The sequence below is a fragment of the Moschus berezovskii genome, chromosome 15, assembly GCF_049115385.1.
Source record: "Moschus berezovskii isolate FMDL1 chromosome 15, NW_MosBer_1.0, whole genome shotgun sequence".
NCBI lineage: Eukaryota > Metazoa > Chordata > Mammalia > Artiodactyla > Moschidae > Moschus > Moschus berezovskii.
Window position 1 is genome coordinate 11,171,857 of NC_142474.1, and position 12,288 is coordinate 11,184,144.

At 52.6% G+C, this 12,288-nt stretch overlaps 1 protein-coding gene across 2 annotated transcripts in view; it reads right to left on the bottom strand.

The window, feature by feature from the left end:
- The window catches only part of TOX2 (TOX high mobility group box family member 2), a 151,868-nt gene extending 140,390 nt beyond the window's left edge, over positions 1–11,478 (bottom strand). For both annotated transcript variants that reach the window (XM_055437585.2, XM_055437588.2), the window contains exon 1: positions 11,320–11,478. In XM_055437585.2, the coding sequence (XP_055293560.2) occupies positions 11,320–11,418 (99 nt within the window). In that variant the 5' untranslated portion in view covers positions 11,419–11,478. The remainder of the gene's footprint in view (positions 1–11,319) is intronic.
- Between the last annotated feature and the right edge of the window lie 810 nt (positions 11,479–12,288).

Genomic DNA, 12,288 nt, shown 5'->3' on the forward strand with positions numbered 1-12,288 from the left:
GAAATGGCAACCCACTCTAGTACCCTTGCCTGGAAAATACCATGGATGGAGAAGCCTGGCAGACTAAAGTCCATGGGGTCGCAAAGAGCCAGACATGACTGAGCAACTTCACTTTCACTTTCAAGACAAAGAGGGAAATTACAGAAGAATGAAATGAAATTGGGAGTGAATTAAGAGCAAAAGATGTCCCATGATATCCTATGTCGTGCCGACAAGTGACCTGGGCATTTGCCTCTGAGCTTCTTGGTTGCTCAGAGAAGATGAAAGATTTTTGGTAAAGACACCATCATGGCTGTTGACTTACACTGGGGCAGGGCAAAGAGGCTCTTGAAGAATGTGACAGGACTTTAGTCCAAAGATAAAGCCATGGCCCCCTGCCCAGATGTACCTCACTCAGGCAGGACCCAGAAGCTCCTCAGGAACCAATGTGGTGGAGTCTTCCCCACCACACAAGAAAATGTGTGACATTTCAAAGCAAAAACTCTGGAATCCTACCTAGGAATGTGTCAGAGAAACTCACTGGGCCCCAGAATATCCCACAAATGACCATTTTTCTTCATTTGGGCCTACTGCTGCTGCTGCTGCTGCTGCTAAGTCACTTCAGTCATGTCCGACTCTGTGTGACCCCATAGACGGAAGCCCACCAGGCTCCCCCATCCCTGGGATTCTCCAGGCAAGAACACTGGAGTGGGTTGCCACTTCCTTCTCCAATGTGTGAAAGTGAAAAGTGAAAGTGAAGTCGCTCAGTCGTGTCCGACCCTTAGCGACCACACAGACTGCAGCCTACCAGGCTCCTCCATCCATGGGATTTTCTAGGCAAGAGTACTGGAGTGGCTTGCCATTGCCTTCTCCATCATCTGGTCCTAAGAAGCAGTTATCCACCAGTTCTCGCTCACAGCATGAAATAAAGAAGAATTCAGTCAGTGACTCAAAAGTCTCTAAAAATTATCAATACGCTGGCCCCTGATTTACTGGGGACAGAGAGGAAGGTGAGTCTTCTCCTCCAGATGCAGCTCCCTGAAATGGATACTGCGATGCTTCCCTTTCCACTCATTCACTCCCAAACTGCTGGGCTCACAGCTATCCGTGGGGCTGCCTGAAGCCAGAGACCAGAGGACACAAGAATTCAAGGAGTGGGCGGCCCCTTGCCTCAGTTTGGGAACACATGGGAGCCCAGCTCCAAAGTTCCCTGAGGGTTACTTTCATCATTAAGTATATTGCAGGCCAGCACCTCCCTCATCCCAGTCACGCTTCCCGTACTCTGTTCAAGGTGCACCTCCTGAGAACTTCCCTGCAAATACACCTTCCACAGGCAACTCTCCATCTCAGAGTCCGTTTCCAGGGAGTCCCATGTAAGGTTGTCTCCCAGATGAAGAAGACACTCCCCCTGACTCACAGGGGTCCTGAAGAAGGCAAGAATCTCAGGGACACCCGACCATGTCCAATCCAGGGTTACATGCCCCAGGCCAGCAGCACATCCCTGCTGCCCTAGGCCAAGACACAAAATTCTTCCATAGTCTAGAGGAGAGCTGGTTCTCTACCTGTGCTCCCTAGACTAGCAGCACTGGCACAGCCAACTGCTGGCAGTGCACATTTTCAGCTCCTCCCCAGACCTACTGAATAAGAACCGCGGGATGCGGCGAGGTGGCGGTCGTGCGGGGCGGGTGCGCGTAGCACCAGCATTCTGAGTTCTAACTGCCCTCCAGGTAATTCTGTTGCACTAAAGTTTGAGAAGCACAGCATCTCTGACTCCTGGGGGAAATCAAACATAAGTCATCAAACTTTCCCACAGCAGAATGCAAATTGGTGCAGCCACTATGGAAAACAGTATGGAGGTTACTCAAAAAACTAAAAATAGAGCTATCATATGATCCAGCAAGCTTACTCCTAGGTACACATCTGGAAAAAGTGAAATCTCTAATTCAAAAACATACACGCACTCCAATGTTCACAGCAGCAGCATTTACAATTGCTAAGACATGTTAGGCAACCTAAGTGTCCAACAAAAGACGAATGGGTAAAGAAAATGTGGTGTGTGTGTGTGTTTATATACATACATACATACATATATGTATAATATTACTCAGCCATAAAAAATGAAATATTGCCATTTGTAGCAACATGGACAGACTTAAAGAATACTATACTAAGTGAAGTAAGTCAGACAGAAGAAAAATAATATATGACATCATTTATATGTGGAATCTAAAAAATAATACAAATCAACTTATTTACAAAACAAAAACAGACTCACAGACATAGAAAATAAACTTATGATTAACAAAGCGGAAAGGAGAGGAGGGATAAATTCAGTTCAGTTCAGTTCAGTTCAGTCACTCAGTCGTGTCCGACTCTCCGCGACCCCATGAATCACAGCACGCCAGGCCTCCCTGTCCATCACCAACTCCCGGAGTTCACTCAAACTCATGTCCACAGAGTCGATGATGCCATCCAGCCATCTCATTCTCGGTCATCCCCTTCTCCTCCCACCCCCAATCCCTCCCAGCATCAGAGTCTTTTCCAGTGAGTCAACTCATCGCATGAGGTGGCCAAAGTAATTAGGAGTATGCAATTAACAGATAGATGCTGCATGCATGCTAAGTCACTTCAATCGTGTCTGACTCTTTGTGACCCTATGGACTCATAGCCCTCCAGGCTCCTCTGTCCATGTATGGGATTCTCCAGGCAAGAATACTGGAGTGGGTTGCCATGCCCTCCTCCAGTGGATCTTCCTGACCCAGGGATCGAACCTGCATCTCCTGAATTGGCAGGCAAGTTCTTTAAAACTAGCGCCACCTGGGAAGCCCAACAGATACACACTACCATACAAAAAATAAACAACAACGATTTACTGTATAGCACAGGGGACTATATTCAGTATCGTGTAACCTATAATGGAAAAGAATCTGAAAAAAAGTACATATATGATGACTAAATCACTTTGTTGTGCACCGGAAACTAACACAATATTGTAAATCAACTACACTGCAATAAAAAGGGAAAAAGGATGCCAGATCCATATAAGTGAAGAATATTTTATAGGCATTTATAATAATACTAAACCCTCTACCAAAAACAAACACACATTTTCCTACAGCAGAAGACCAAGAGACGGTCACCAACAATGGTCTGGATCCAGCAACAATGAACATTTCATACTCTGAACGATGACTGTGGCACCCTGGCATCTTTCCACTTAAAACCTAAGCAGCTCGAATTCGACCCTCCATATAATGACTCCTACTGGTATCCTTCTCTGCTGCAGGCAGGTCTCCCCAGCTTAGGCTGACAGTATCCTCAAACCACCTTGAAAGAGCTGCCCCTCTGCCCCTCTGCCTAGAAGTCCTTCCCATCACTCTGCATGCGCCCCACTATAGCCCGCTTGGTGCTTCCTGTAAGACTTTGCTGTTTGAAGCCTACCCACACCTCTGACACTGTCATTCCCCCGACAGTTATATAGTCAATTGTGACTCTGCATTTTGAGCCAAAATGTTACAGATCCACATGGTCTTTCACCTAGAAAAGAAAGCCAAGTTTCCTACTGAGTCACTGAGCCTTCAGGACAGGGCTGAATCCCCTAGCACACAGTAGGCACTCAATAAAACTTGTTGAGCATCGGAATAACCCAGCAGAAAATCCAACCTTGTAAAACCACAACCTTGCTGCTCCTTCTTGCTGGCACCAGAAATAGCAACTGTACAGTAGGAAATTTAAGCCTCAGGATAATTGATCAAAATTTATTATCCTGTTATACAACATGTTTTCACTAAGTTATAAAATTACAATTTACCACGACTCATTACTTACCATATGTTTTTCCTTCTGCTCCCAAACCATGCTGAAACATCACTACGTACATTTTTGGTCCATGTAAACAAATAAAAAACAAAATAATGGCCAACCACGTGGATAAAGGATTTGCTGACAGGGAGACACAGGACTAAAATACCAGACAGAAAGCGTGAATCTCAAACTCTGCCACTCTCATCCCCATCATCTCCTAGTTTACCTGCACCACTTTCCAGATCAGTGGTTCTCAAACAGGGATGATTTTGCTCCCCGCCCCCCAGGGAACACTGAGCAAAGTCTGGAAACATTTTTGATTGTCATGACTCCAGGGGAGGTGCTACTGGCATCAGTTGGTAGTGGCCAAGAATGCTGCTCCACATTCTATCATGCATGGAACAACCCCACAACAAGGAATCGTGAGGCCCAAAATGTCAATATTGCTGAGGCTGGGAGACACTGTTCTAGATTACAGGGAACTTCCGTATCCGTTACTTTAATCTGAGCGTCATAGCAACAATATGAGGAAGGCATTATGCCCCCCTTGAACAGATGAAAAAAACTGAGACTTGGAGAGGTTAAATGATGTGCACAGGTCACGCAGTCCTCGCCGCTGAACCACGCAGCTGCAATTTGTACTGGTCTTCTCTGCCTCCAAAACCCACCTTCCCTCTCACACAGATTCAAGAAGGAAAGAAAAAAAGACACAAAGGAAGTGCACAGCTCCTTGTCCCTCTGTAATGCTGTGCAGAGACAGCTTCAAACCGGAGGCCCGGGAAAATCAGATCCAGAGACCATGGCATGAAAAGACTTCATGTTAGGAAGACCCTTCCCCCAGCAGCCTGCGCTGAAACTAGATTCCTCTTGCATTTTAACTTTCAATTGTGCTGCTCTTTGTGAATAGAAATAAAAACATTTCCTGCTGGCGCTGAGTGCCGTACAAGCAGGATTTCTAGTCCTCAAGGGACCTTATGGGGGTCGGGGGTGGGGGGGGGAGTACTGATGTGCCCATTTTCCTGATGAGGAGACTGAGCCTCAGGGAGGTGAAATAACTTCCTGCATTGAGGATTAAAGCCAAGTCTACTGGGTTACAGAATTTACACTGCCTTTCTAACCTGAGACCAGCACTGGGAAATCAGAGGGGCAAAATAAATGCCCTATAGAATCACATGGGGCTGGCAGCTATGCCACACAGGGAACCTTGGGATAAGGGTAAGGCTCTGCCCAGCTTATTGGCTGCTCTCCATGCTGGGCTCAGTTTCCCGGGCCTACGCAGGGAAGCTCTTCTAGGAATGTCAGCTCAGCCAAAAGACTCTTGGCCTCTGCCCTGCCCTGAACACCATGCGCTCACTGCAAAAGTCTTCAGTTTATAAGAGCCAAACAGATGCTAAGTTCTTCAAGCCACAGGGAACAACAGGCCAGCCCGGAATTCATTCACTCAGCAAATATTTACCTAGCACCTATGTGCCAGGACAGCTCTGGGAATACAAAAGTAAAGGGAGACAGAGATGGTGGTAATCTACCTACTGAAGTATATGAGAGCCCATCTCTTCAAAAAGCATAATCCTCATCCTCGCCAGGGGGAACCACACTCTACAGTTATAAAGGACATGCCCAGACTTTATTTCATTATATTTCCACACCACAGCCCCCCATCTCACAAGGCTAAGGGTCACTAATTTGCTCTCCTTTTTGCACAGAGGGGAACACAGGCCCAGGGTAGGGCATTTTCATGCTCAAGGTCACCCAATAGACTGGGGACAGCTGTGCCAGACCTAGGCTGCTGCTCCTGACATCAGTAAGGTACGGAAGTGTGGTCCTTGTGGAACCTTTGGGACAGGCTGGGGGAGGACTATGGAGAACATCCTTGGACAGAAAGTGAAAAAGCCTCCTAACAGAAACGGAGGCACCCTTCCAGAGCTCCCCCAGGACCAGCCAGCCCAGGGCTCCTCCCCCAGGGACCCACCCAGAGCCACCAGTGTCCCAGCAGAAAGATGCCGTGGGGACCGCACCCACCAGGGATGCTGAGCAGGCCTCTCCACTCTCAAGTCTGGGTGAAGTGGGACCAGCCCCTCCCACTTCGTGGATTTTCGTCACAAGGAACCACCAGTCACTCACTACCCAAGCTTGTCTAGATCGCATCCAGGGGCAAGATGCTGTGCCCAGAGCTGTGGGGGTAGAGAGTTGAATCATTTACCCACCAGCACAATTTCCTGAGTAATTATCAGTCAGGCACTGTGCCAGGCGCTGGGCACGGTTCCTGCCTGGTGGGAGCCCACAAAACCCTGTATACAAATAACCAAACCACTGCTACATAACATGTGGTCTCCGGAGTGGCAGCGGCAGGACTGCGAGCTCATCAGACATGCAGACCCTCAGGACCCCAGCACAAATTAGCTGAATCTGAATCTCAGGGCATGAAGGGGTGCCCCGGAACCTGTGTTTCAAATCTTGCCAGATGATTCCTACTGTGTACATGAATTTGAGAACTCCTGGTCTAGACCACAAGGCCTTCCCCAACCTCACTACTTAAAACGGCAAACCAGTCCCTGGACCTGACACCCCTAACTCTCTTCGCTGCTTCCTTTTTCTCCATAGTTGTACTGATAGCATCGGTCACAATACCATAATATCTCATCCATATATTTATGACTTCTCATGCTGATACATAAGCTCCAGAGGGAAGCAATTTGAGTCACTTTCTTTCACTTCTGTTGCCAAGTACGGTGCCTAGCACAAAGATGTGCTCGAGAACTGTTTGTTGACTGAATGATGGATGGCAGAACATGCCAAAACCCACACAGTAACCAGTTCTTGGGGGATGCCTGGAAAAAGACAGAAGGTTGCTGACCATGGAGCACTGCATGGAGAAAGTGGTACCCAAGTTGGCCCTGAAGGATGTCTGAAACAGGGATGAAGGATATGTGGAACACAGAGATGCTAAGCCTCTTACTGGAATAGGTCCCAAGTGGTTGATACCATTGCTATCTAATTAGTAGCTGGTATGTGCCAAGACGGAGAAGGCAATGGCAAGCCACTCCAGTACTCTTGCCTAGAAAATCCCATAGATGGAGAAGCCTGGTGGGCTGCAGTCTGTGGGGTCGCTAAGGGTCAGACACGACTGACCGACTTTACTTTCACTTTTCACTTTCACACATTGGAGAAGGAAATGGCAACCCACTCCAGTGTTCTTGCCTGGAGAATCCCAGGGATGGGGGAGCCTGGTGGGCTTCCGTCTATGGGGTCACACAGAGTCGGACACGACTGAAGTGACTTAGCAGCAGCATGTGCCAAGAACTTTTATACCTTATATTAACTCAATTAACTCTCCCGAACCTCAGAAGTAGACAGTGTTGTCCTTAAGAGGACACTGAGGCTCAAAGATATTGAATAATTTGTCCCACTCACAGAAAACTCGTATAAGGATGTTCACAGCAGCTTTATTTATAATAGCCCCAACATGGAAACAAACTCAAATGTCCATTGACAGGAGAACAAATAAACCAATACAATGTAGTATTACTAAGCAATAAAATAGAACAAATTAGGGATAAATACAACATGAATGAATCTTAAGGACACTTCATTGAGCAAAATGAACCCAGATGCAAAAATGTATTTGCTTCATATGAAGTTCTAGGACTTAAATTGACTTAGTACACATAAACTGAATTTAAATAAACCACTGATAACAGAAATCAGGTAAGTAGTTTCCTCCAGAGGTAGAGGGTATTGACTGGAAAGAAGCATGAGGGAACTTTCTGGGGTGACAGAATGTTCTATATCTGGATTGGGATAGGGGTCACAAGGGTGGTTATATTTGTCAAAACTCATGGAACAGTACACTTCAAATTTCCATTTTATTGCATGCCAATCATACCTCAATGAGCTAAAATCATTTGCCCTAGGTCACAAAGACACAAGTGGCGATTTGAATGCAGATTTGCTCAATGCGACTGGCCAGTTTCCACTAGTCTGTCATAGTTGAGCGGGGAGCCCCAGGCAATGCGCCCATCCTGATAAAGCACCTTGCCAAAATCCAAATAAAGGGACTTCATAGTTACCCTAGAAGGATATCATAACTTCTAACGCCCAAACCATGACAGAGACCCGTGGGGAATGCCAGACAAGCATCAAACTAGGAGTCCAGGAACTTGGGTTCAGGCCTCCGCTGTGCTCCTCATTTGCTATGTAACCTATGAGTGTACTACTCCACGATTCAGTCTCCCCTTGTGTGAAGGAAGAAGGAGGGGATCACAAGGCCACAAATCCCTATGCTCAACCAGGCACCGTTACTACATGAAATAAATAATGTGCCTGCTTCATATCTTATAAGCTATTTTTCAAATGCATGCTAATATTATTGTGATTAATAAAATAAACTTCTATTTCAAAGCAAAAATGAAACCACAGCAGCTCTGTCATCGTGCATTTTCTCGAACAAAAGATACCAAAAGAACAGCCACTGCTCATGACTTTGGTTTAAAGAGGCTGGAATCTCTATGTTAGAGGATTACTAAGGGGACAGTCCGGAGAAGGCAATGGCAAGCCACTCCAGTGCTCTTGCCTAGAAAATCCCATGGGTGGAGGAGTCTGGGAGGCTGCAGTCCGTGGGGTCGCTAAGGGTCGGACATGGCTGAGCGACTTCACTTTCACTTTTCACTTTCACACACTGGAGAAGGAAATGGCAAGCCACTCCAGTGTTCTTGCTTGGAGAATCCCAGGGACGGGGGAGCCTGGTGGGCTTCCTTCTATGGGGTCGCACAGAGTCGGACACGACTGAAGTGACTCAGCAGCAGCAGCAAGGGGACAGTCACCAAGGGAAAGGTCACCAAGGGCCCTTCCAGGTCAACTGCCCCATGGTTGTCCAGCATCACTTGTGTTGAACACAAGGCTTATCCTTGTGTTCCTCAGGTCTAGGTCCTTGTGGGGACCGGGCTCTTATCTAGACTCCAGTGACCAAGCCCCCAAAGTGCGGTCACATCCTGGGTGTGCATCCCAGTCTATAGTTCCCAATTGTGGTCATGGTTGTATCCAGGGTGTGTCTCCCCTGCAGTCTGGAGAGTGACCAGGATCTCCCCAATCCTCCTTGCTGTATAAGAAGCCTGGCAGAACAAGGGGCATCGGTTCTTTGGTACAACTTGCACCACCACCCCCAACCACTAGCACCAAAGGCGAGTGCCCATTGGTGATCCGCTGCCAACAGGCTTCTGACTCGTCCCTCCCGGAGCCAAGTGACATCCTCTGTCTCCCCCTGCCACCAGGCTGCAGGATTGAGAAGCATTTCCCACATCCAAGTGGAAAGTCAGATGTGATTTTCACCTACCCTAGTGACCCAACTGCCACCCTCCTCCCACCTGGACACACCCTGCACTCTGGGCCAGGGGTTGGGAGATCACAGACAGAAACCAGAATCACCAGCTTCTCCTTCCCCGACTGGTTTCCTCCCACCAGGGTTTCACACTGGATCTTGGTGCTGAGTCAGAGCTTTACAGAACATCAGAATAAAGCAGGGGCCTCGGCTGAATGCCACCTCCCAAAGTCCCCCTTAGGAGACCACCCCACTCTAAAGGGGTTTACAGAAACACCACCCTGCAAAGGAGCACTGCAGGCGACGGGCATCCACCTAACCAGACTTTGAGGCACACATCCCCAGACTCACCCTCGCCCCCAAACCAGAGGCTGGAACCGTGCCAACTTCATATTTTAAAAAATAACAAAGCCAAGGGCAGCAGATAGACCACTGCCCCCCCACATCCAACTGTCTTCTGCTTCCGAAAGATCCAACTTGCTACTTCTCATCAATTTTCCCTCCATCAGATGGAAGCGGCCAGAGAACCGGCCTTCTCTAGAGGACACCATCCTCCTCTTTTGCTTCTAACTTTGCCGGTCACTGGACCAAAGATAAATCGGCCCATCCTCCGCGCGATCTCACTTACCACCAGTCCCCGCCCCAGGTCTGGGGGCCCCGGACCCCACCCCATGCCCCAAGGGAACTGCGCAGGGCTCTGCCCCTAGACTCCAGAAGCCGCTCCCCAAGGCCTGAGGACGCAGCCAGCTAGGCTCAGCCGGGGCGGCCCCCAGGTTCGGCGCGGGGACGCCTCCTCCCCGCAGCATCCCCATAGCAAGAAGCTTGATGAAGAGCCTGCGGGGTGGGGTTAAGACCCCGGAGGGGCGCCGACCCAGCCACCGGACTGGCACTCACCACGCAGCGCCACGGAGCCCGCGCATCTGCGCCTTGGCCGCGGGGAAACCCACGCGCGCCGTTCAATCCGGGCTCCGAGTGACGAAAAGCCGCGCTCGGCTCCGGCCGACCCGGGACCGACGCACCGACCCGCGGACGCACGGACTGTCCGGCTTCTTAACTTAAGTTTGAAAGTTCCCTCCCGGGCTAAAAAAGAGACTTGGGCTGCGCCGCTGCCCCGCAGGGTCCGGGGCTGGGCTGGGAGCGCCGAGCAAGGTCGGACGCCGCCCGTCCGGGCTTCCAGAAGCGCGAGCTCTCACCGCGCCCGGGTCGGGCGGCGAGGCGGGCACCTGGCTGCGGGTAGGACCTGGTCGCGGGTCGGGGTGGCGATCTCGGGAAAGAAGGGGCGCCCGTCACCACAACTCCAGTCGGGAGAGCGCCCGCTCGCCGTTCCGGGGAGGGGACAAGCCTCGATGGGCCATTGCCAGCTCGGAATCCGAGGCTCTGCCGGGCGATGACAACCGATTGGTAAACGGCCCAATTCGTGAGCTTCGGCGGCAAGAAGTTAAAAGCCCCGACGCGTTGGTGTGGACTGCCGGGCCGGGGGTAGAGGGGACGGGATGCGGCTGCCCCTGGGTGTGACCGCGCGTGACTGGGTGACTGTCGGGGCGATTCGTGTGCCTGAGGTTCACCGTCCACGGGGTGGGTGGCTGTGGGTGACAGCGTGCGACTGTGGAAGTCACTGGGAGCGCGGGCGCGTGAGTGTCGGAGCGACTTCTTTGTGTGCTTGTCCCCAGTTGTGGCTGCGTGTGACGGCGAGGGGGCACGGGACGCGGTGTGCCGCGGCGTCGCGTGAGAACAGTGACCCGTACGTGGCGGGGTGACAGTGCAGGTGGGCGCGTGACTGCGCGTGGCTGTGTGCGGATGAGGGTGACCTGTGCGGTGAGCAGGTGCACGGCTGGGCGGCAGTGGCTCACTGCGCGTCGGCTCGTGAATGCAGGCGAGGCCGTCAAGGGGGACGTGGTGAGTGTGTCACTGCGACTTCGCGTGAGCAACTGTCGGGTGACTTCTGCCTGTGATCCCAACAACTCCGGGCGTTGAGTGTCACCGCCAAGGGGATCGGCGTGAGCGGCGTGTGTGCCCGTCGGCAGGGCTGGGTGGGGGGGGTGCGTGTGCCCGCGCGTCCGCACCGCCCGCATCTCCCCGCGCGTGTCCCCGAGAGCGCCCGCGTCCCGAGCCGCCGGGTGACCGCTGCCCGCGCGCTCCAGCCCGGGACGCTCCGGCGCGGCGCGGGGTCCGAAGGCGCGGGCAGGCCCCGCCCGCCGGGCCCCCACCCCGCCCCCGCCTACCTTGCCGCAGTGGAAATAGTCCAGGGGCGCCAGGCCGGCCGGCTCGGCCCCGGGCCGCGCGCCCACCGCGGGCGCCGAGGGGTACAGGCGGACGTCCATGGCGGGCGCGGCGGCGGCGGCGGCGGCTCCCGCGGGCAGTGCCTGGGCGGGCGGCGGGTGGGAGCCAGTGTGCGAGCGGGTGTGCGAGCGCGGGGGGCGGGCCGGGGGCGGCGCCCGGTGGAGCGCCCCGCCCCGCCCGCCCGCCCGCCGGCGCGCGCTATTGTTCCGGCCGCGGGCGCCGCGGAGGGCCGGGGGCCTGGGCCCCGCGGGGAGACCGCTCCCGCGGTCCGGGCGGCTGCCGGGCCCCCTCCCGGCTCTCCGCCCCCGCGGGTCCCGGAGGATTTCGCGCCCGTCCAGACGGCCCTTTCCCGTCCCGCCTTCCGCCACCAAGGGTGAGGGGAGGGAGAAAGCCGTACTACAACCCCTCCCCAGAAGTGGGACTCCCGCCGCCCTAGATATCAGGGCGTTGCTGAGCCCTGAAGGTGGCAGGAGAGAAGGAACACTTTCGGAGATGGATGCTGCGTTACCCGGCGTTGCCCAGAGCCCGAGGCCGGCCGATCGTAGGATGTCCTCGCTCCCGGCCCCACTGATCTGAGTCAGTGAGAGAGTGGCCCTGAGCGGGGTGGGGAACTGCTGCTTAAATTTTCACTTTACGGCTGAGGAAACTGAGGCAAGGACTCGTGGGATCGGTAATGGAGTGGGCTCCGCGGTCCCCAGAGGATCCAGGACTGAAACCACCTGGAGAAGTCTAAAGCATCCTTTAGTGACAGAGCGAGGGAAGGGTCATAGAAAGGATAGACTAGGAAGCGAAGTTCTGGGGAAGCGGCCAGAATCGGCCACCCCCATCACCACGACCAGCAAACACCACCGCGAACCACCACGGCCTCCTGGAGTGAGAGACCGGATGTGAGATGGCTCCCACAGTGGGGC